Consider the following 25,956-nt stretch of genomic DNA (forward strand, 5'->3'; position numbering starts at 1 on the left):
AAAGTACATCATAATATTCATATTATAAACAATCCCAAGTACCATCATCCCAAACCCAAAGGAATGACAGCCTGATGTGCTCCTACCAGAATGGAAATTTTGTCCAGAAGTGGAAGGTTTTTTCATCTTCTTCCCTGACACTGTGTTCCAGCTTTCTGGGGGAGGTGCCTTGAGGTTCTTTGATGTGTGCCTTCAAAGGGGAAAAGACTTGTGATAGCTTAAAATACCCTAGTAAGAATACTTAAATATTCTGCGTATTTATTTTCAGCTTATATAAGAATTTCTAGTTTTATTTCTTACATTAAAATAAATTAGAATTAAGGTACAAACAGCATTTACCAATCCAGATGTAATTCTAATCAAATAAAATGATATTAATCAAAAGCATATTTTCTAATTTAAAAAAAAGAGGGCTAAATCACAATCTCAGCAAAAGTTAAATACAGAATGACTTATTCTTTTAGATAGGATAATGGTACTGCAGTTAAGGCAGGGAAGGAAGTCTTTATTCTGTTAGAGAAACATATAAACATCACTGGAGAAATGGTGTGATGCTTGGATTGCCTTCAAAATATGCCAATTTCATTTTCATTTTTTAAAAACATATTAGGGAAAATAGATTAGAAAATATTGCCTAGGCCGGGTGAGGCAGCTCATGCCTGTAATCCCAGCACTTTGGGAGGCTGAGGTGGGCGGATCACAAGGTCAGGGGTTCAAGACCAGCCTGGCCAACATGGTCAAACCCTGTCTCTACTAAAGATACAAAAGATTAGCCGGACATAGTGGCACATGCCTGTAATCTCAGCTACTTGGGAGGCTGAGGCACAAGAATCACTTGAACCCGGGAAGCGGAGGTTGCAGTGAGCCTAAATTGCGCCACTGCACTCTAGCCTGGGTGACAGGCAAGACTATGTCTCAAAAAAAATTTAAAAATTGGTCAAAATGCTGTGAGTTGCTAAAAATGGGTGTTGAGTTATACTGGGATTCAAAAACTGTGCTGTTGGTTATATTGGGGATCTATTCTTAATTTGTATATGTTCAAATTTTTCCACAGTAAAGTTTAAGGTGTGACTTACTACCTTTTTCTCTAATAAAGCCCAGCAGCAACTGAAACAAAGGTGCTCTAAAATAACACTGTATAAGGTAAGCCAATAATATTTTGCTACTCCATCTGACAAACTGACTGGACACTAACTACACACAATGCAGTACTGAATGAATTTAAAATGAATCCCTCCAAAGCTCCCATATTACGATCTAGTCAATTTCTTGAACTGCCTTTGTGCACACAATGGTACATTTTAAATAGTAAGCAACAAAACAATCTTCATTCAAAGTTTGACAATGTGCAAAATACTAAATTTGCACATTTAGTGCTTTTCTAGAGGTCAGAACAAATGTACTTTCTTTTTTTTTTTTTTAGATGAAGTCTAGCTCTGTTACCAGGCTGAGGAGCAGTGGCACAATCTCAGCTCACTGCAACCTCCGCCTCCCTGGTTCAAGCGATTCTCCTCCCTCAGCCTCTCAAGTAGCTGGGATTTACAGGCATACGCTGCCACACCCAGCTAATTTTTATATTTTTAGTAGACACGGGGTCTCACCATGTTGGCCAGGATGGTCTCGATCTCCTGATCTTGTGATCCGCCCATCTTGGCCTCCCAAAGTGCTGGGATTACAGGCATGAGCCACCGCCCCTGGCCCAAATACACTTTCTATACATGGGCAATATCTTTCATTGAATTTGCAAATACAGAAAGCCATTTTAAAATGCTCATGATTAGGCTAAATGGAAGAGGCAGTAAACGCCTTAGCTGAAGAGTAGTACATACTTCTTTCCCAGTTCTTCAACCAAAACTGGTCCATTCTCAGAATGAACTCCTTGAACATCTGCATTCAAAAATTTTCCATTGTGATCCAACCTCACCTGTTAAACATTCCAAAAATGAAAAGGAAAAAAAAAATCAGTCACCTGCTTCCTTTGCATTAATCAGTTTTTTGTGACTTCTTGTGTTTTTTCGTTTGTTTTGTTTGTTTGAGACAAGGTCTCGCTCTGTCACCCAGGCTGAAGTGCAGAGGCGCAACCTTGGCTCACTGCAACCTCCACCTCCCCGGTTCAAGCCTGGGATTCTCCTATCTCAGCCTCCCGAGTAGCTGGGATCACAGGTGCGTGCCACCACACTCGGCTACATTTATTTTGTTTCGTTTTGTTTGTATTTTTAGTAGAGACAGTGTTTCACCGTGTTGGCCCACCTGGTCTCGAACTCCTGACCTCAAGTGATCCACCTGCCTCGGCCTCCCAAAGTGCTGAGATTACAAGCGTGAGCCACCACACCCAGATTTTAAAATTTTGTCTTTAATTAAACAGAAAATAAAGTTTATCAGTAAAAACAAAGTAAGTCCAAAGAGGTCTACAATAAAATCCATCTCCTTAACCTCCCAGACCTCCATATCTCCTACCTAAAAGAAAGAAAACCTTTTCTTCTTTGTCCCTCTAAATTCTTTTCTAAACTGATTTTCTAAATTGTTCAAAAAGTAGGAGCACAACATGTTAAGGCTCTAAACAAAAGAGGCAACATGCCCTGGTTCTGAAGGCAGGGCTATGGTCCCACATACCCCAGGCTTCCAGGTATGGCTTTTCCACTTGCCAGCAACATGACCATGGGCAAGTTATTTTTCTCTCCTTTCAGTTTCCTCATAATGCAAAATGGAGCTAATAATAGTACCTACGTCACAGAACTCATGGAGATGGAATGAGGGTGCACAGGATACACGTAAGAGGATACACATAACTTGCACACAGCAACCACTCTACAAGTGAGAGCAACTATTATTACGATTATTATCTTCCCATTTTTCCTATATTAAAAACGTGTAACTGTGATTTTTATCCCTAAAAATAGATCCATTAACTGTTCTCTTGCAATTAATATTACGCAACTGTAAATCCTTGATAAAAGAGGAAAAAAGCCTAAGTTTTCTTCCTATTGTTATATTGCCCACACTGAATTGTGTACCTGCCAAGTACAACATACAGGACAATGCTTTAAGCAAACTCCCACTTTTAGTAGTAAACCAAAGTCCTCAAGCTGATATTTCATTCTTCATCAATGACAAGACATTTTTCCTTCAAAAGTTTCACAATAAAAAAATTTTCTGAACTTAGTTCTAATCAAAAGTTTAAACTACATCTTACACACTCGAGTAAACAAAAGTCACCTTAGAGTCATCTCAGTTTCTTAAAATTTTATCCAAATTATCCAATGACCATGTTATCCAAATAAAATGGTCAAGTAGTACAGATGGAAATAAAATACTTTAAAAAGGAAAAAAAAAAAGCATGTGCTTTACCATTTACTTTATCAAAAGCACCTACTTTACCAAAAGCAATTTCAACCTCAAAGGAAATATGCTTGACTTAAAATAACATGACTTTAATGATACAGCATAAGCCATCTTCTCTTCTCTGTTGAAAAGGGTGAGGAGAGAGACCTTTAAACCCTAGATTTAATCTCGTTTGTTCTCTTTCAAGTTTTCCCAATCAATGTAGTAAAAGCTTCCACAATTTCCTTCTACAATTAGAGCAGATTTATGACAATCCCATAAGGCAGTACCTGAATGAATCATGTTCTCTTTTTCCTCACCTTTAAATACCCCAGAACGAGAACTATTAAAGGTTCTTAAGATAAAATCCTGGCTAATCAGATGACTTCACAAAAGCCAATTTATCATAAAGTAAATGTTTCCTCTGTAAGTCAAAAATAAATGTTTGCCAATGGCTGTTTTAAAGTAGTTTTTTAAAAGGCAACACTTTTTGATGGAAATGATTTCTGATGAGAATTAACTTCTACATAACATTTTTTGTGTATGTGGTTTTGTTTTTGTTTTTGAAATAGCAATATTTTTCCATAAACAAGGAACAAAAAACAAGAAGAGACCGTGTAAATTATCTTACCTAGGGTTTCTTCTGCCTAAGCATTACTGACACTTTGGACTAGGTATTCTTTGTTAGAGGGAGATGAGGGAGGCTGTTCTGTGCACTGTAGACTATTTGGCTACAGCTTTGGCCTCTACCCACTAGATGTCAGTAGCACCCTCCCAGTTGTGACAGTAAAAAATTTCTCCACACTGCTGAATGTTCAGTGGGGGTAGGGGGGGCAGGGGAGGAAGTGAGGGGGTTAACTACTAGATTAAGAAACACTGATTTTAATCCAACTTTCTCCTTTTAACCATCAGCTACTCAAACCCAGGGCAGCTGCATATTCAAATTAATTGGCAAAAACTTCTCTGTGGTTCACTTTCCTTCCTCAGTCCAACAGTAAACATTATGTATGTACCAACATCATCCAAGATGATTTTCATAAACAAAACTAAATGACCTATAGTCAATTTTGAATCAATTTCAGTCAATTTTAACAAAAAAACCTCAATATCTGATATGTTATTATCATTACTTCTTTGAACCAAGTTAATACCAAAGGCTGAATTGTTTTTAAAGATCATGTGATGGAATGCCAGTTTCAGATACATACAATTTTAACAATGTATTCAAATGAGTCAAAAACCTAAATACTTGTAAACTACTAAAATGTATATACATAATAAATATATTCTGAAATCCCAAATTAACAACATATTCACACCTCAGTTGTTTTCTCGGTTCATATTAGAAAAAGCAAGGTTTCAAGTAAAATCTCTTATTTTACATGAGTCACTTACTTGACATTTGTCTCCAACTTCATATTGTAAGCCAGCAGCAATGGAATAATCACGTTTTTGCTGAGCTGTTAAAAAAAAAAAGGTCAGTATAATATAAAGTTGACTTATTTTCAAGTGCTACAAAGCAAATTTATGGAAAATGCAGATTTTTAACTCACCTTGTTTAGACTTCAGCCAAATTTCATATTCCACATTTCTATAGACTGAAGGATTGAGTGACTTAAGAACCTTTCTAGACAAAGGCAGGCTAGGAGAGTTCCCATTGTTCTTCAGCTGCTAAACAAACAAAGTCAAGAAGTCCAATCAACACGAGTGCTTTTAAAACATTTTTGTTTGAGATACATGTAAAACTAAAGTCAAATGAAGAAAAGAAACTTCAAAAAACTAGGAAGCCACCAAATCAATTTCTTAGATGATCCTGACTTGACTGAAATGTACCAGAAAAAAGAAAAAAAATTAAGATTTTAATGTATATGCTTTCTTATATTAAAGAGCTAGTTTTAAAACCACTTTAAAAAAAAAATACCTCATTGTCTGACAAAGGTTTAAATCCATTCACATCAGCAGCAGCAGCAGTTTTACTCCTACAAAGAAAGATAACCATAATTAGGGGCAGAAAAAAGGTATTTGCATGTAATTACCTTCTAACTTCATCTAAAAGTCTTCAAAGTCAGAACTATGCTCCAAAAAGTCAGAGCTATATTCCAGTGAGCTCATACAAGTTTTGGTATAAATATATCTATATATAAAAGAGTATATGTATGTAAATGTATATATATATAAGATAGAAGTCAAAGACAACAGTAATTCTAACTGGCTCAGTAATCAGTAAGAGAACAGAAATAAACTGTGAAATCTGGGTGGGTAGAATAATTGAATTTACTCACGTGTATATTGAAAGCAACTTTTTACATTGTTCTGTAAATTCAATATACCAGTTTCTTTCTTTCAATATACCCGTTTTTAAAAAAAAAAAAAAAATCGATTTACAACAAAAGTATCTATAGGCAGATTCGACAACCCTTTTATTAAAAACACTCTCCATCAGCCGGGCGCGGTGGCTCACGCCTGCAATCTCAGCACTTTGGGAGGCAGAAGCGGGCAGATCACCTGAGTTGGAGAGTTCAAGACCAACCTGACCAACATGGAGAAACCCTGTCTCTACTAAAAATACAAAATTAGCTGGGCATGGTAGCGCATGCCTATAATCCTAGCTACTCGGGAGACTGAGGCAGGAGAATCGCTTGAACCTGGGGGGCGGAGGTTGCAGTGAGCCAAGTTCACACCACTGCACTCCAGCCTGGGCAACAAGAGCGAAACTCCATCTCAAAAAAAAAAAAAAAAAAATACTCTACATCAAATAATGTTCAGCACAATGAAAGCACCATCATCAGCCCTTTAAATTCACTGTCGCATACATACCTACACATATACTCAATAACTAACCTGAGTGTCTACTATGTGCCATGCACTGTACACTGCTGGCTCTTGAACAATACAGGTTTGAACTGTGCAGGTCCACTTACACACAGCTTTTTTTCCAACCAAAAGCAGATCGAAAATACAGTATTCTTGGGATGTGACACCCAAGTACACAGAGGGCCAGCTTTTCATATAAACAGATTCACAGGGCCCGTAGCAGGACTTGAATATGTGCAGACTGTGGTATACTCAAGAGTCCCGAATCCCCTGGTATACACCAAGGGATGACTGTATTATTAGGTGCTGGAGTCTAGCATTTAAGAGAATAAAAACTCTGCCTACATGAAATGTACAATCTGGTGACAACAGATAAAAACTAGTAAGTAATGAGTATGTTACATGCTGATAACTGCTATAAGGAAAAAAAAAAATAAGTAGGCAAAAATGAGTGTTGAGATGTAGGCTGATACAGTTTAGCTTTGTGCCCCCAGCCAAAATCTCATTCTGAATTGTAATACTCCCCACGTATCAAGGGCAAGACCAGGTGGAGATAACTGAATCATGTGGGTGGTTTCCCCTACGCTGCTCTCATGATCGTGAGTTCTCACAAGATCTGATGGTTTTATAAAAAAGAGGCCACAGTGCCTCAGGCCTGTAATCCCAGCACTTTTGGAGGCCGAGGCGGTCAGATCATCTGAGTTTGTGAGTTCGAGACCAGCCTGACTAACACAGAGGAAACCCCATTTCTACTAAAAATACAAAATTAGCCGGGTTGGTGGCGCATGCCTGTAATCCCAGCTACTCAGGAGGCTGAGGCAGGAGAATCGCTTGAACCCAGGAGGTGGAGGTTGCAGTCAGCTGAGATCACACTATTGCACTCCAGCCTGGGCTACCAGAGCAAAACTCCATCTCAAAAAAAAAAAAATTTTTAATAATGCAATGTAAAGGTAATCCACATTCCAAGGACAAGAGTGCGGTATAAAAAGAAAAACTAAACACAATAGTGAACACATCTTATACACCTACTCTAACATGTCTGGTAAACTTCTCCAGCTTACTAGCCCCTACTCTATACTTTACCTGCCAACTGCCATACAAGACCCAGTTGTTTCTAATACCATTACCACCAGCAGCAACCAAAGGACACGTGTTGGATGTGCTAGAAGTCCCCCAACCCCAATCACAGGTAACAAGTTGTAACAAGCTAGTCATTCTCTCTTCCAATGTCCCCCATGGTCAATGACATGGTGCTCAGAGAGAACCATAGAGCAAAATTTCTATCTATGTAAAGTCAGTCCATTCTAGAATTAAATTTACAATGGCAGACACTGATTCAAGTTAGAAAGAAATGGTGGCCAAATTTTCAATCAGGATCAGAAAATTTTAACTCAATAAATACTTGGAATTACAAATCAAGAGATATACATATATTTTAAGTTATTTTTATAATAAAGAATTAGACAGCCTAAGGCTTAAGTTCCATTTATATCTCTAGTGTCACAGAGTGTAACATACCAAGTACAATCCTTTCATACTCTCATACAACAATATATACTTTTAGTTTCAATAAGAATATAATAGGGTTGGTTCTTATAAAAGAGTAAACATCCTAATATAAGATCCTAATATAAACATCCAAACAGTCCCATAATAGAAATTAGGTAAAAATAGTGGCAGGGATAAAGAAACTTCAGCAGACTGCTATACTTTATGAATACCATTAACACCTCAATATATCTTATGCAAAGACATTTACTGAAATGTAAAGACATTTACTTAAATGTTTCCTTGTATGGCACTAGAAAAATATTTTAGGATTTCATTCTTACTTGCAACTGTCATCCTCTGAATCTGATATTTCACTGTTGTCTTCATCAGCTACTTCCAACGTGTCTAGTCCCATCACAATTTTACTAACATCAGTTTTAAATACCTTCTCATACAGCAATTCATAAAGGAGAGCTGCAATTAATGACAGACAGATTTTCCAACATTAACTACAGGCAGTTTTTTAAAAACAGGACCAGACTGTAACATTGTTAACTTTCTATTGCTCAGGCTTTTAAAATCCTGACTAGATACCTGCTAAACCTTATGGTCAATAACATAATTTAATCAGAAAGTTACCTAGGATACAACTAAAATTTCTGTTAAGTGCAGTTAAGTAGTTTAAAATAATCGCAAAAGACAGTGCCATTTTAAAAACTAACACCATCCATCACAAAAAGGTACAACTGTGAAACAAGTAGGACAATAGGAAAAGCCAAAACACACATACTAAGCAATTATTACTACTACATTCCACACACTGTGTGCCTCTATATATCCTTACGTTTAATCCCAGCACAGTGAAGCATTATTCTGATTGTACAGATAAGGAAACTGAGACTTAAGGATGTCATACAACATGCCCAATCTTAAGAGACTTGGATGAAAAACATTAAGAAGCATTAAGATTGCTAAAAAGAGGAATATAGTATAGTACATACTAGCTGACAACTCAGAAGACTTGGATGCTAGTCTAAGCTTTCCCACTAATTGTACCCTTAGACAAGCACTTCTCAGGTTTCCATAGAAAAAGAGGATGTTTGACTACATAACCTAGCTCCAGATTTTAATTTTACATAAGCAACTAAAAAAAAAAGCTGTTACAAAATATATTCTCAGCAGCCACTGAAAGAAAGAAGCATATTTAGACAACTTCATTGCTTTAAATAAAGTAAAATTTTAAAACTCCAGTCTCAAATATAGGGAAATATATTTTAACAAAAATTCAAAAATACATGGATTTTAGGTCTCTCATTTGGTTTTATTACGATGAGCTTTAAGAAAACAAATGTAGGCCGGGCGCGGTGGCTCACGCCTGTAATCCCAGAACTTTGGGAGGCTGAGACGGGCGGATCACGAGGTCAGGAGATCGAAACCATCCTGGCTAACACGGTGAAACCCCGTCTCTACTAAAAAATACAAAAAACTAGCCGGGCGAGGTGGCGGGCGCCTATAGTCCCAGCTACTCGGGAGGCTGAGGCAGGAGAATGGCGTGAACCCGGGAGGCGGAGCTTGCAGTGAGCTGAGATCCGGCCACTGCACTCCAGCCTGGGCGACAGAGCGAGACTCCGTCTCAAAAAAAAAAAAAAAAAAACAAATGTACTAAGAATTCACCAACAATGGGGCCAGATGTGGAGGCTCACACCTGTAATCCCAACACTTTGGGAGGCCAAGGCGGGCAGATCACTGGAGGTCAAGAGTTCGAGACCAGCCTGGCCAACACGGTGAAACCCTGTCTCTACTAAAAATACACAAATTAGCGAGGTGTCGTGGTGCACATCTGTAATTCCAGCTACTCAAGAGGCTGAGGCAGGAGAATCGCTTGAACCCAGAAGCCAATGGTTACAGTGAACTGAGATTATGCCACTACACTCCAGTCTGGGTGACAGAGCGAGACCCTGTCTTAAAAAAACAGCAAAAGGCCGGGTGTGGTAGGGCTCACGCCTGTAATCCCAGCACTCTGGGAGGCTAAGGCGGGCGCATCAGTTGAGGTCAGGAGTTCAAAACCAGCCTGGTCAAGATGGTGAAACCCCATCTCTACTAAAAATACAAAAATTAGCCAGATGTGGTGGCGTGCACCTGTAATCCAAGCTACTCGGGAAGCTGAGGCAGGAGAACAGCTTAAACCCAGGAGGCGGAAGTTGCAGTGAGCAGAGACTGCGCCACTGCACTAGGCGACAGAGCAAGACTCCATCTCAAAAAAAAAAAAAAAAAAAAAAAAATAGCAACAACAACTAAAAAAACACTGAGTTGTCCACCTCTAAATGAGTTCCCACAGAGCCTTCCTCTTATAGACCATCTTTCTTCCAGATTCTAGTAACAGGAGTTACAGCCCTCATATCACCCAAACCACAGGCACTTAGAAGCACAGGAAAGACAAGCTCTAGGAGCTATCTTTCCCAGAGCTGTTTAATGTCCAGATTGTGACTAGCTAGGAGAGAGAAAAGACACAGTCCAGGGTACAGAGGCTACACTTTCATATCTTACAATGGATTAATTTTTTTAAAGTGTATTGCACATATCTTTACTGGTTACCACTAGCTTAATAGCAGAGGAAAAATCTGTCACAAGCCCAGTACCACTGCTTTGTATGACTGATCTGTGCTTTGCCAGTATAGATGATATAAAATAAACTGATAGGAAGGGTCACTGCTCTTCTATAGCAGGAATTCTCAAAGAGAAGAAGGACAAGGGGAATTCATATGCCCAAGAAACATTTGGCAAAATCTGGAGATATTATTAGTTGTCACAAAGGGAGAGAGAGTGTGTTACTGCCATCCACTAGGTAAAAGCCAAGAATGCTACTTAACATCCTAAAGTTCACAAGACAGCCCTACAACAGAGGATTATCCGGCCCAAAATATCAATAGTGCCAAGGTTCAAAATGCTGCCCTGGAGCCAAATACAATCAAATGTTTGATTTGCTCAGTCATTTGGATTTTCAAGCTATACACTAACAGTTTTTAAAATGTATATAAATCTTTATTACTGAAATTATCGCAGGAAAAAAAAGTCGGTATTTACAAGTCAAACTCTAGCCACAAGCTCCCTTTCCTCCAATTTCTCTCTGTTTTGTTTTGTTTTGTTTGAGTTTGAAACAAGGTCTCACTCTGTTGCCCAAGCTGGAGTGTAGTGGCACAATCATAGCTCACTGCAGCCTTGCCTTCCTGAGCTCAAGTGATCCTCCCACCTCAGCCTCCCAAGTAGTTGGGAAAACAGGCATGTGCCACCATGCCCAGCTACCTTTCCTCCTATTGCAACACGTTTTTATTACAATATTAATACTCTTGGTAATTTAAGGTTCTAGGACATAACTTTCATATCACAATAGAATTATTTGTTCTGATTTGTTTATATTAAGACTTTATACATTTAGGAATATAATTTCCCATATAAACACAAGGTGATACTTACACTGACACATAGCAGAGCTTTCTTTATACTTTATGGGATACACAATATCATAATGATTTCCATTTGAAAAACACAGTAATACCTGAAAGGGAAAAATAAAAGAAATATTTCAGCCCCTCATATATATGACATTTACATAGCAATGTACGTCTCCAATGCCTCTGAATTACTAGATCATTTCCAAACAGATAGTGAGTATTTTAGGAGTAACCTAAAGCTTCAATATTGTCAAGCTACAGTACATCCATATGTTGAAATGTTATATAAGCATTAAATCAAAAAACTAAAAATGATTTCTGGAAATGTTTACAGGATCACAAAAAACTAAAAATAATATATGAAAACATGCTTTCAACTACTTAAAGAAGAAAATTAAGATACTGTAAGAAAATATTTGAAAACCTTATTAATGCTAACCTCTAACAAGCAAAATTTTCTAACAAGTAAAATCAAAGATAAATTTCTTTGTATAAGTGATTTTCTAAATCATCAGATATACAAAGAAAAATGTGCATTGATTTTGTTTAGAATATAACAATGTATTTCAAAATTTGTTTTGAAAAAGCCAGATCCCTTAAAACGTCCCAGAAACCCCAAAACCCTTCTAACAGTAGTATTTTACTCAATTCCCCTCTAACTTACCACCACTAGAATGGTGGAACACAAGTCACTTCAATTTGGCCTTCATGACTCCAAAATAGCTACTTAAGACAAAAATTCTCTTATAATAAGTCAGTTGATCTTTCTTTCTAGGCTTCACAAAATTTTTCAGTTGCTTCTGCTTTATGACAGATAATGCAACGACACCCTTGTGAGTAAAATTTACAATAGGGAAATATATATGATTACTAAAGTATTCCTGGATGTAATGGCAGAACCTATTTTCACAAGTTATTTTAGTACTTAATGTTTACATTGACAAAAAACTAATAACACTCTAATTCATCATATATATTAATGTCTCATATTTCTTTTCAGTGTTTCTACTGAAATGTTATAAAATTAAATACAGTAATTTGTGGGAGCAAAAAAATACAAAATAACATGGCTAAGTGACAATAAGGAACTTTTAAGAAATCAGAATACCATAACCTTAATATGGAAATATTTCAAAAAATCATTTAAAATTATAGCTTATGAGGTCATGGTAGCAACTAAGTGGGTTTTACTTAAATACTTTATAACACTTTGAAAAATTCTTACCTTTTCAGGAAAATTATTTTCAGTTACTTGTGAAGGAGAAACATTTGGTTCCCGATAAATTATAAAATCTTTCCTGAAAACAACAATTAGAAATTATTTATAATGGACTATACTTGATTAATTTGAATTTAATCATTCATTTATTCATTCCTCAAGGGCCTAATATGTGCCAGGCACTGTCCCAACCACTGGAGATACAAAAGACAATAATGAGATAACTAAGTTGTAAAATATCTATGCAAAAGTAACTTTTTTAACATGTAAAATTTCGAATATAATTTGTATATATTTTAAATTTCAGATATAATTCTTAAGGGAGACTTCAAAAATCAAAGAAATTTTGAAGACAAAATTTAAACTACATTCTGAAAAGAAAAAACAAAGTATTTACCTGCTCCTCTACTGGGTAAAAGTAGCAAAATTGAATACAGGCTGAGCATCCCAAATCTAAAAAGCGAAAATCCCAAATGTTCCAAAACCTAAAAGTTTTTGAGCACCAACATGACACTCAAAGGAAATGCTCAATGGAGCATTCTGGATTTCAGATTTTCAAATTAGGGATGCTCAACTGGGTAAGTGTAATGTAAGTATTCCAAAACAAAACAAAAAAAAATCGAAATCCAAAAACTTCTGGACTCGACCAATTCAGATAAGGAATACTCAATTTGTAACATGGTGTTTTAGTACAGCTCTAGTGGCCATTCAATGCCACTGACCCTGAGAAAGAAGAAAATCATTTCTCTATAAGGTTGATAAGTGATATTTTACAGAACATAGACGGGAAAAATTTCTGTACCCTTTTCCAAAGTATTTTGAGATTTAAAATTTCTAAACACTGACATATCTAAATGTCAAAATCTAATTGATGTGATTAAAAAAAACTTAGAAAAGATGCTTCATAACCTAAGTATAAAACAGCTTTGCTATTTTAACATTTTTAATATAATGGAATATAATTTCCCACTGGTTACATTTTCTTTTACTTATGTTATTAGTGTTTACCTGTACATAAGAGAAAGGGCACTTATTTCCACTTGTCCTACCCATTCCTGTATTGAAGAAAAAAAGGTGGCATGTAAGTGTCTCACACTTTTTAGATTACACTTTATACTTCTATACACACCTTTATACAGCATATGTAATGAGTTCTTAAAGCTCATTATTAGTAGTAGTATTGTGAATATTATAAAAACATTTGTATAAAGCAGATGACAATATATGGTAAAATGCAGTCCAAGTCTCTCACATACACACACACAAAAAAACTTACTAACAGGGTGAAATGAAAGTTCCTATTGGTGTGGTAAGACCACAGCATAGCATCTGTAAGTTGAGAACTTTTTTTTTTTTTTTTGAGATGGAGTTTCACTCGTTGCCCATGCTGGAGTGCAGTGGCGTGATCTCAACTCATCACAACCTCCACCTCCAGGGTTCAAGTGATTCTCCTGCCTCAGCCTCCAAAGTAGCTGGGATTACAGGCATGTGCCACCACGCCTGGTTCATTTTGTATTTTTAGTAGAGATGGGGTTTCTCCATGTTGGTCAGGCTGGTCTCGACTCCCGACCTCAGGTGATCCGCCCACCTCTGCCTCCCAAAGTGCTGGAATTACAGGCATGAGCCACCACACCTGGCTCAAGTTGATAACTTACTGAAGGCAAGAGTTATCCTCCAGCCTAGCCCCCAGGACAGAGCCTGGCACATGGTATAAGCTTGGGAAATGAAATACTGAATAGAGGCGGCCAGGTGCAGCGACTCACACCTGTGATCTCAGCACTTTGGGAGGCCAAGGAGGGAGGATCACTTGAGGTCGGGAGTTCAAGACCAGCCTGACCGGAGATCGAGACCATCCTGGCTAATAATACGGTGAAACCCCGTCTCTACTAAAAAAATACAAAAAACTAGCTGGGCGAGGTGGTGGGCGCCTGTAGTCCCAGCTACTCGGGAGGCTGAGGCAGAAGAATGGCGTGAACCCGGGAGGCAGAGCTTGCAGTGAGCTGAGATCCGGCCACTGCACTCCAGCCTGGGCGACAGAGCGAGACTTCGTCTCAAAAAAAAAAAAAAAAAAAAAAAAAAAGACCAGCCTGACCAACATGGAGAAATCTCATCTCTACTAAAAATACAAAACTAGCCAGGTGTAGTGGCCCATGCCTATAGTCCCAGCTACTCAAGAGGCTGAGGCAAGAGAATCACTTGAACCCAGGAAGCGGAGGTTGCAGTGAGCCAAGATTGCACCATTGCACTCCAGCCTAGGCAACAAGAGCAAAACTCCATCTCAAAAAATAAAAAAAGAAATATTGAATAGAAGCAGAAAATCGGGAAGTATAAAAAAGGGCAGAAGGTCTCTTATCTTCAGGGTAAATGAAGGTACAAAAGACAGCAGTGTGCTAGCAATCGTTTTGAAAACAAGGGAAATTCTACACTCCTTAGAAAAGTCCCTTAAAGCCTTTCTGAAAGACAAATGGCCAGTATATTTCGAAATTTTAAATGTCCCATATACCCTTTGACCCAGCAGTTCAACTTCTATAAATCTATCATAAAGAAACATTTCATGTCTACAAAAGTGTATGTAAAATAATGATGTCACTGGGAGTTATTTGTAACAGTGTTAAAAAAAAAAAAAAAAAAAAAAGAAACAGGAAAAAAAAAGTCCCTAAGATTCCTACAGAAGAGTAAAATAATTCATGTTTCAGGCAGGGCACGGTGGCTCATGCCTGTAATCTCAACACTTTGGGAGGCCGAGGCAGGCGGATCACGACGTCAGAAGTTCAAGACCAGCCTGACCAACATGGTGAAACCCCGTCTCTACTAAAAATACAAAAAATTAGCCGGGCTTGGTGGCACGTGCCTGTAATCCCAGCTACTCGGGGGCTGAGGGAGGAGAACCACTTGAACCTGGGAGGCAGGGGTTGCAGTGAGCCGAGATTGCGCCTCTGCACTCCAGCCTGGGCAACAAGAGTGAAACTATGTCTCAAAAAAAATAAAAATAAATAATTCACGTTTCATCCACACTATAGAATATCATGTATTCATTGAAAAGAATGAGGTATAACCACATGAAATGACCTAGAAAAATCACTCAAGATTAAATTTTAAAAGTAAATCATGGTAAAATAATCCTATTTGTAAAAAACAAACAAAATGACACGTATATTGGTACATGTGCACGCATAGAAAGCGGATGGGGAGGATACATCCTAAACCGACAATAGAGACAGGGAAGTTAACATGAGGAAAAATGAAGAATTTTCATTTTTCATGTATATAGATTTCATTCTATATACATCTATATTTTAAAACTTTTATCATAACAATATTTTCCTAGTAGAAGTCAGTAAAGACTTAATACATTAAGTCACCAAAAACAATGAGCTTTGGTAAATGAATGTTGCCACTTAATCCTTGGAAGAAAAGAAAAACTCAAATAAGGAAAATATTTTAAAGAATGTTTTGATCTTAGACCAGCACAATCTTTTCCCCCAGAGACTTTTCAATAGTTCTTAAAAGTTAGCTCTGATTTTCAAAATGGAATAGGTGCCATATATTAAAATAGATCTCTTAAAATAGGCCTCAGCCTAACAATCATGGCTTCTCACAAACTGCTAGAAGTGATACCCTTTGGTGTAGAGGAAACCGTTCACTGCTATGAGTCTGTTTAGATCAAACACCCAAGCTATGTTTCTAATTTTTATACAAGAAGCATTACATCACTTAAAAACATGAAAAATTCTTCCAGGCACAGTGGCTCATGCCTGTAATCCCAGCACTTTGGGAGGCCGAGGAGGGTGGATTACCTGAGGACAGGAGTTCAGGACCACCCTGGCCAACATGGTGAAACCCCATCTCTATTTAAAAAAAAAACATTAGCCGGGTGTGGTGGCAGATGCCTGTAATCCCAGCTACTCAGGAGGCTGAGACAGGAGAATTGCTTGAACCCAGGAGGCGGAGGTTGCAGTGAGCCAAGATCATACCACTGCACTCCAGCCTGGGTGTTACGAGCGAAACTCCATCTCTAAAAAAAATAAAAATAAAAAATGAAAAATTCTATCAGTCTCAACAAAATGCTACATGAGAATAATGTACTTTTTAGTAAGTAATCTTCAGAATAAGTTATTTTGTAGTCTGGTTAGGTAAACAATGGATATCCTAAAATCTTCCCCAAGCAGTGTATTATTTAAAAAAAAAAAAAAAAAAATCGATACTCTACTACCACTGTCTTCCACCTTAAAACTGTAATTTTGCTTAATCAGCATTTTTGATGTGTGACATACATCTTTCTTGTAAAAGGAATTCCTTCAAAATATGCTTTAACTAATTAACCATACTATATCAAAATTACATAACTTATATGTTCTTAAATAGTCATCAGTATTAAGCTCTTGCTCCTCAAAAGACATTGTTAAGTAAATGAAAAGCCAAGCTTGTAATCTCAACTATTCAGGAGGCTGAGGCAGGGGACTTGCTTGAACTCAGGGAGGCAGAGGTTTCAGTGAGCTGAGATCGTGCCACTTCACCCCAGCTTGGGCAACAGAGCAAAACTCTGCCTCAAAAAAAAATAAATAAATAAATAAAAAATTTTAAAAAAAAAGAAAAAGAAAAATGGAAAGCCAAAATACAAACTAGAAGAATGTATTTGTAAAATATACATCCAATACAGGACTTATATCCAGTATAAAGAACTAGTAAAATTCAGTAAGAACAGCAGCAATTAAAACGGGGCAAAAACCTATGAACAGACATTTCACCAACAAAATTACATGGATGACAAGCACATGAAAAGATGCTCAACATCATTAGAGAAATTCAAAATCACAAGGAGTGCTGGCAAATATGTGGAGAAACTGAAATTCTCATAATATTGCTGAAGAGAAAGCAAAATGGTACAGTCACTTCAAAAAGTTTGGCAGTTTCTCTTAAAAATATATTTACCAGATGACCCAGCAATTTTGCTCTAAGGTATTAATCCAAGAAAAAAGAAAACACATGTCTACACAAAGATTTATAAGCAATTGTTCACAGCAGCTTCAATTTTTCTTTTTTGAGACAGAGTCTTGTTCTGTCACATAGGCTGGAGTGTAGTGGCGCGATCTCGGCTCACTGCAAGCTCCGCCTCCTGGATTCATGCCATTCTCCTGCCTCAGCCTCCTGAGTAGCTGGGACCACAGGCGTCTGCCACCACGCCCGGCTAATTTTGTGTGTGTATGTGTGTGCGTGTATTTTTTTAGTAGACGGGGTTTCACCGTGTTAGCCAGGATGGTCTCCATCTTCTGACCTCGTAATCCACCCACCTCGGCCTCCCAAAGTGCTGGGATTACAGGCGTGAGCCACCGCGTCTGGCCTAGCAGCTTCAATTTTAACAACCCAAAACTGTAAAGAACTTAAATATCAATCAACTGGTAAATGTATACATAGCTTGTGACGGATACATACACAGACTATTATTCTTCAATGAAAAGGAACTACTGCTAAATGCATGAATGAATTTCAGTGTTTCCAACAGGCTAAGTTAAAGAAGCCAAATACATAAGACTACAAACTCTATCATTCCATTTATATGCATCTAGAAATGGCAAAACTTAGAAAGCAAATCAGTGCTTGCTAGGACCCAGGGGATAGGGGGAAGGGAATTAACTGCAAAAAGGCAAAAGGAAGCTTTTTGGAGTGATGGAAATGTCCTTTATGATGTTTGTGGTGGTGGTTACATAAGTGGTTACATAAGACTTGTCAAATCTCATCAAATCGTACATTTAAAAGTGATGAATTTCATTGTATGTCAATTTGACCTCAAAGCGGACAAAAACATATTCTCGCACAAGTCTGAGGTACCTTTCAAAATGCTCCACTGTTCCTTATCATTTTAAGAGGATAAAGATGCTTTCTCTGAGAACTGGATGAAGCAACTGAGTTTATCCATCAACTATTTGCCAAATGGCTTCTGTTTTCATTTTATACAGCCATGTATCAGGAAAGCAAAAAAATTTATTTATTTTTTGAGATGGAGTCTCACCCTGGTGCCCAGGCTGGAATGCAGTGGCACAATCTCAGCTCACTGCAACCTCTGCGTCCCAGGTTCAAGCCAATTCTCCTGCCTTGGCCTCCCAAGTAGCTGGGACCACAGGTGCACGTCACCACACCCAGCTAATTTTTTTGTATTTTTGGTAGAGATGGGGTTTCTCTTATCATGAACTTCTGACCTCAAGTGATCCGCCCACCTCTGCCTCCTATAGTGTTGGGATTAGAGGCACAAACCACTGTGCCCAGCCCAGGAGAGCAAAAAAATAAGAATGAAGATTTACAAATATTTGTTGCTAGTAACAAAAAAGAAACAACTGTTCAGAAGATACCTAAGACATCTCAAGAAGAGGTTTGATCAGACTGAGGAGATCATAAGAAGTCTTGTGTTTATCAGAAAGAAACCTGGCCAGTCTCCACCGTGAGGAAGAGGTACAACCTGTCCCACGTGTTCTAAACCAGACCAACATTAACACCTTCCTTTCCCATGACCCCAAATCAAATCCGTCTCTGTTCAGTTCACTGCCTCATTTCCTCCCTCTGTCCCCTTCTCTTCATTCCCATTATGCCTCGCCTAGCTCAAATCCTCATAGTCCCAAAAGCCTGACCTGTTGCACAGAAATTATTGTGAAACAACACTGTGTGGTTTTCCTGATACAAAGTAATAAATGGCCTTTGTCATTTTATATTTTTTCTAAAGGAAGAAAAAAAATTAAAAATCACGTATAATACTCGCCACCTGGAGATAACAACTGTTAATATTCTGGTGTTTATTCTCCCTATCTGTTACATATAATGTGACGTGGACTTAACACTCATTCTGCACACACAAACTGATCATGAATTAGGTACCCCAAACTGAAAGGTAACTATGGGAATTCCAAAGCAATAAAAACATACACACAATGCCTGCCTTCAAAGAGGCTTATAAACTAAGAAAAACGCAAACCTCAGGAAAATGAATATGTGATCACAGTATATGGGCAAAATTCAGTTTCAGAATTACATAAAAATATATTCAGGACTGGATTTAGAGAAAAAGCCTTCAATGGTATTTGTCTCCAAAACCAGAGTAATACTTGTTCCTTTTTACACTTAATACAATGTGCGCATTTTTCCATATTAAATACTTTTTAAACTATTTTAAAATGGGTCTTTCTGCCTGTGATCCCATCCACCTCCAACTATTTTTACACAATATTCTTTCATCTATCCATTCAGTCATCAAAATGCCATCCAACCCTTCAGTCAACAAAATCCCTCAGTTCAGGAACATAGCAGTGAACAAAACATATCTGTGTTCATGGAGCTTAATTCAAGTAGGAAGATGACAAACGAAATATACAATACATTAAATGGTATAAGCACCACAGAGAAAAATAAAGCAGAGAGGGATACCGGGAATGTGTTGGAAGCTGAGAATTACAATTTTAGATAGGGCAACCACTACTCTGACTTCCCCCAAAACCTTATATGGCTTCCCAATGCCTGATGCCTAGGCCCCAGGCCCAGAGGCCCTGATTCAGGTCTGGAATAGGGGCCAGGGAATCTGCATTTTCACATGCACATCAAGTGATTTTGATACAGATAAACTACAGATCACACTTTGAGAAACACGGGTCTAAAGCATAAGCTCCAAACCACTGACCCTAACACTGAAGGCTCTCCCACAGTTTGGCCCCAACCTGCCTTCCAACTCCTTTCTCACTGCTTCTTACCTACACATGCTCAATGCTCCACACAATCTGAACTGTTTTCTGAATCTGCCTTGCTCACAGTTTTCACTGCCTGGAATGCCCTTCGGCCCAGGCATTTCCTATTTAGAATCTATTCAGACTTCAAATACAAACTCACTCTCAAAGTGTTGCTTTGTCTACCCAGCTAGAAATAACACTTTGAATGCCTACAGCATCACAGCTATATAACTCTTGTGACAAATCTACTTTTCTAGCTTGTATTGACCTTCTTTCCTATGAGAGGGAAACTTTTTTGTCATCTACATTACCTCTGCATCCCTAGGGTGACTAGAAATTCTTGGCCCATAACAAGCACTCAAATTAGTGTTTGGCAACCAAATGGATACACCAGTCATCGATCAAACACCCTTGGTTCCTATATTACATTCCCTTTACTCCTTAACTCTTCTTAGCTTTTTTCTTTGCCAATGTTATTTTTACCTTAACATTCTAAATGGCATTCCAAGATATCTGGATTTTTATAGTAAGAATGTTAGTTTTGTAAACAGAAAATTCTTTTAACATCGTGACTGAAAAAGTATAGCAGCAGGAGTTGGTAGGTAAACGCTATCCTTTTCTGTCTCAACAGTCTCTTCCCTCTTCACGAGATGATCATGGAAATAGGAACCTGCATGAAAGAATTCTACCTTCTCACTATTCACAATAGCAAAGACCTGGAACCAACCCAAATATCCATCAATGATAGACTGGATTAAGAAAATGTAGCACATATACACCATGGAATACTATGCAGCCAGCCATAAAAAAGGATGAGTTCACGTCCTTTGTAAGGACATGGATGAAGCTAGAAACCATCATTCTCAGGAAACTATTGCAAGGACAAAAAACCAAACACTGCATGTTCTCACTCATAGGTGGGAACTGAACAATGAGAACACTTGGACACAGGAAGGGGAACATCACACACTGGGGCCTGTCATGGGGTGGGGGAAGGGGGGAAGGACAGCATTAGGAGATATACCTAATGTAAATAACGAGTTAATGGGTGCAGCACACCAACATGGCACATGCATACATATGTAACAAATCTGCATGTTGTGCACATGTACCCTAGAACTTAAAGTATAATTAAAAAAAAAAAAAAAAAAGAAAGAAAGAACTCTACCTTCACAGTTGCCTAGAAAGAAAAACTCTGCAGGCCGGGTGTGGTGGCTCACACCTGTAATCCCAGCACTTTGAGAGGCCGAGGCAGGCAGATCACGACGTCAAGAGATCGAGACCATCCTGGCCAATAGTATAGATGGGTGAAACCCCATCCATACTAAAACTAAAACAATTAGCTGGGCATGGTGGTGCGCACCTGCAGCCCCAGATACTTGGGAGGAGAATCGCTTGAACCCACGCTGCAGTGGGCCAAGATCGTGCCATGCACTCCAGCCTGGCAACAGAGCGAGAATCCATCTCAAAAAAAAAAAAAAGAGAAATCAAACTTCACCCTGTCCAAGGTTACATACACACCAACGTAGCATTCTGAAAATCATCACCCCAGTATTATTTCAGCCTTTTATACTCCTCTATACACTGTAATAGTAATCTTCCATTTTAATGAATTTTAAATACATTATTTGGATATATAAAAATAGAAACATACTAGAAGATCGTAACATACCTGTGGATTTTCCAAACGCTTTAAATATTCTTCAAATGATCCTTCTATAAACTGCAAAAAATAAATCTATTAGAAATGTCATCTAAGATATATGTCAAAAGTTAACCGCTTCACTGTGTAAACAACATTCACTGTGAATTACTGTTTGTACATAAACCTAAAATACCTCAGTATTATTTAAAAATATGTATATAATCTAATTATGAAAACATATAGCAATCACTAAAGACCATAAACATACAAAAGAATGTAAAAAAGGAAATTATGTCAGGAAAGGTTTCCTGAAAGAAAAGTGACTCAAGATGAATACTGGACAGGATCTGGATGGCAACAGGCAGCTGATACTCTACAGAGAGGGCCAATGTGGCATGAGGAGGAAGAGGAACACTGTGTTGGGAAGACAAGCAATCTGGCCAGCTGGAGCAGGACAACCTGTTGTGGAACTGAGTGGGAGAAGAACCCAAATGGGGGCATATTTACAGAGGGCCTTGAGCCCAGGAAGGACTTACAGGCTAGATGGGAAAGGCCATTCAAGGCCACTGCAGGTGACATTCTGAACTGAGGAATTATATAATGAAAGCAGTACTTTAACTTGGTAGTGGCCAGTGTGTGGAAGGGAATAAAACAAAGACTGACTTACTAGCTAAGAAATAGTATAGCTTAACAATACAGATAAGAGTACTCATTGTCTCTCAGTTCAGTGACACTAGAAAGAGCGATGAGAACTAATAAGGCTAAAAATATTTTGAAGCATCAACAGGATTTTTCTAATACAGCTTGCTTCATTGCTTCATTGTTACTTTGACATAAAAATAGGGTTTATTCAAGCTGTGTAATAACCCAACCTTTTTTATGTTTCTTTCATAGCAATCACACTCATTTGAGAAATCTCTAAAAGTCATTCGTTGAACCACCAAATTCAATTGCATTTAAATTACAGTCCCAGTTGATTTAGCAAAGTGATATACTTAAAGACATTAAAGTATACTCCCTAGTCTATAAAAATCTTTTAAGCACCCTTGGATTTTAAGATTGAGATTCTTTTACAGATTATATAATGTCAAATTGCCAAAAATATCTTAAATTTCAAAACATATTTATAATAAAAGAGCCATATATATTAAAGAGCCCACCAATCAAGGGCTACTGTTCTATATTAGATGATTATAGGTCTAAGAAAAAAAAAAAAAAAACACAGAACCATTTAAAGTTACAAGAGACTGCAGAATTCTGACACAAGCCTGCATCCTATCTGAGAGTCTTCTTTCTGAACAGAAAGTGTCCATCTATGATATGGCTGAACAATGTCATAACAAGGCATAATCCTTTCTACAATATCTCTTTCCAATTCTGGACAAATGAAACTGCTTGAAGGTTCATATAAGGAAAGTGAAACTTTTCCCCATGGAACTTTCAACCTATGATCATACCTCATAAGATTATATGGACTAAGGCCAGGCGCGGTGGCTCATGCCCATAATCCCAGCACTTTGGGAGGCCAGGGCGGGTGGATCACGAGGTCAGAAGATTGAGACCATCCTGGCTAACATGGTGAAAGCCCGTCTCTACTAAAAACACAAAAAATTAGTCTGGCGTGGTGGTGGTGGGCACCTGTAGTCCCAGCTACTCTAGAAGCTGAGGCAGGAGAATGGCATGAACCTGGGAGGCGGAGCTTGCAGTGAGCCGAGATCGCGCCACTGCACTCCAGCTTGGGCAACAGAGTGAGATTCCATTCAAAAAAAAAAAGATTATATGGACTAAAAAAATATATGCAAAGCACTTAATGTTAATGCCTGGCACATAGTGAGCACCTCAACCAATGTTAGCAATGTCCATTATTATCAGTTTTACCCTCTGGGGCCAATGATTAGTAAGAATTAATTTAAAGACCACTCCACCTCCCCACTTCCCTTCTCTACCACACCTTTGTAATCTTTGTACTCTCTTATCTAGCCTCTGTATTACCAGTTTTTTTTAATAAAACAAGGTTTCAAGCCTATTATTTGCAAAGTATTATATCAATGTTCTCTACCAGTCAACTGGGGGAAACAACATCCAAAGTTGTCAGGTTACATAATTCTAGGTCTTCAAACCAGTAAGTAATAAATCCTATAAGACTTTGAATGTAAAATGAAAACAGGTCACTGTGGCATCTTATTTCACATACTACCGAGAAAATTGTATTAAGCTGTTACACAACATTTTATTAACTATTAATCACTACTTACATAATTACAGAGTTCTGATATGTGAGTTCACACTGAACCCTGAAAATTAAAAACCTATAAATGCCTTCTGATAAAATTAAGCGCTCAGCATTACTTATACGCAGGGTATTTTTTACACTGCAAGTCTGAATTTTTTTTTTTTTTTTTTTTTTTTTTTTTTGAGAGAGTCTCACTCTGTCACCCAGGCTGTGGTGGAGCAGCACAACTCGGCTCACTGCAACCTCTGCCTCCTGGGTTCAAGCAATCCTTGTGCCTCAGCCTCAAGAGTAGCTGGGACTACCGGCATGTGCCACCACACCCAGCTAATTTCTTTTGTATTTTTAGTAGACACAGGGTTTTGCCACGTTGGCCAAGCGGGTCTTGAACTCCTCACCTCCCAAAGTACTGGGATTACAGGCGTGAGCCACCATGCCTGGCCTGAATTTTTTTTTTTTTTTTTTTTTAATTTATAGGGAGTTGCCAATCACAGAAACCACTATTAATCACAACACCCCCAATTCCCTGACCATGTCAGACAAAGCCCACTCTTAGTATGCAAAGGCCTTGTCCAGGTCATCTTTTCATCCCCCAGAGCTCAGCGTCTTATCCATCATTGTAGCTTTCTAAATGTCCAAATAAATGCAAAACATATAATAGCCTGGAAAATAACGTAACTGAATAACTAGATAAAGTTCAATAGAGAAGTTTTTTTATAAGTGTTATTTTCATAAACTGCATTAAGATCCAGCCTGTGAAATTTCTACTAGAAACTTCTAAAAGCCAAAATGTAAATCCAAGTCAAGACACCATTACATGTTTGAAATTACAAGTTACCGCTTCAAATTTCTCTCTGTTCTCTCGAAGATAATGAATACAGGCCATTCTGACTTCAACATGGCGAGACTGAGAGTGCAATACCTAAAAACAAAAGGCAACAAACACACTATTAAGCATTCAGTTAAAAGTTACAACCTAATGTCTTCTTTTACACCCAAAATAATCTGACAACCAATAGATTATCAGTCTTCCTCCATTTCCCTTTCTAAAATTTCGGTATCTATTCATTCCTACCTCTTCTTCTAACCAAGCACAGCAAAAACATGACATATACAAACAATACTACTTCTTAAGCCAAATTTTGAAAAGAATTTATTAGCCTTTCTCCTTTAGGACATTTTTGCAAATTTAGGACACTCTCTTCCCTTGGCCATCCCTCCACAATAACTTTACTCTTCACAAAGAAGAGCTAACAAAATCCATGCTATGCCACGCTCAACGTCATCCTATACGTATTGAAAAAGACAAACTGGCAACTTCAGTAGGAATGTATTTTGAAGCTTTCAGCCTGTAAAAGGCTGATTTATTTTTCCCATTAATTCTGAATCCACTTAGAGGCTCTATGTAAAAATTTAAGTCCACTATAGTTTCAGAAAAATTAAGGCACTCATTCTTTCCCTGGTGATCAAGCTTACAAGACAAGAAAGAACATCCAAGTAGGCAGCACAAGGGGTGCAAAAATGTTGTGTGATGTCATCCCAAGAGGTTTGGGATTTGTTTTTATGCCCAAATTGTAAAGTACCAACCTACAAAGTATGATCCAGATCCTCTCACTCTGTAGTTTTCATTTTCTTCTATTAAACAACTAGTTCAACAAAAAGATAACTTACTGGCATGTGGTCTTTTACCAATATTCTAAAGCTGTGAACTGAAATAATTATTTTTTTTTTTGAGACGGAGTCCTGCTCTGTTGCCCAGGCTAGAGTGCAGTGGAACAATCTCGGCTCACTGCAACCTCCGCCTCCTGGGTTCAAGCAATTCTCCTACCTCAGCCTCCTGAGTAGCTGGGATTACAGGCACCCACCATGGAACTTGGCTAATTTTTGTATTTTTAGTAGAGACAGCGTTTCACCATCTTGGCCAGGCTGGTCTCAAACTCCTGATCTCGCGATCCGCCCACCTCAACCTCTCAATGTGCTGGGATTACAGGCATGAGCCACCGCACCCAGCCTGAAACAACTATTTCTTATCCAATGCTTCCTTCTAGCCAGCTCCGAATTTTTTTCTTCCCCCC

The 25,956-nt window shown here is 38.1% G+C and overlaps 1 protein-coding gene across 6 annotated transcripts in view; it reads right to left on the reverse strand.

Annotated features, from left to right (window-relative positions):
• OTUD4 (OTU deubiquitinase 4) overlaps positions 1 to 25,956 on the reverse strand; it is a 48,247-nt gene that overhangs the window by 17,313 nt on the left and 4,978 nt on the right. For 2 of the 6 annotated variants that reach the window (XM_015139295.3, XM_078002300.1), the window contains exons 2-12: positions 24,720 to 24,803; positions 21,679 to 21,729; positions 13,306 to 13,352; positions 12,304 to 12,376; positions 11,101 to 11,182; positions 7,968 to 8,100; positions 5,243 to 5,300; positions 4,875 to 4,989; positions 4,717 to 4,781; positions 1,830 to 1,924; positions 87 to 190 (exon numbers count right to left, since the gene is read on the reverse strand). In XM_015139295.3, coding sequence (XP_014994781.3) covers positions 87 to 190; positions 1,830 to 1,924; positions 4,717 to 4,781; positions 4,875 to 4,989; positions 5,243 to 5,300; positions 7,968 to 8,100; positions 11,101 to 11,182; positions 12,304 to 12,376; positions 13,306 to 13,352; positions 21,679 to 21,729; positions 24,720 to 24,803 — 907 coding nt within the window. Of the gene's footprint in view, positions 1 to 86; positions 191 to 1,829; positions 1,925 to 4,716; positions 4,782 to 4,874; positions 4,993 to 5,242; positions 5,301 to 7,967; positions 8,101 to 11,100; positions 11,183 to 12,303; positions 12,377 to 13,305; positions 13,353 to 21,678; positions 21,730 to 23,108; positions 23,244 to 24,719; positions 24,804 to 25,956 lie in introns of all 6 variants that reach the window. The other 4 variants (XM_001095354.5, XM_001095019.5, XM_078002302.1 and 1 more) reach the window with 3 other exon arrangements.

Source organism: Macaca mulatta, chromosome 5, assembly GCF_049350105.2.
Source record: "Macaca mulatta isolate MMU2019108-1 chromosome 5, T2T-MMU8v2.0, whole genome shotgun sequence".
Classification (NCBI taxonomy): domain Eukaryota; kingdom Metazoa; phylum Chordata; class Mammalia; order Primates; family Cercopithecidae; genus Macaca; species Macaca mulatta.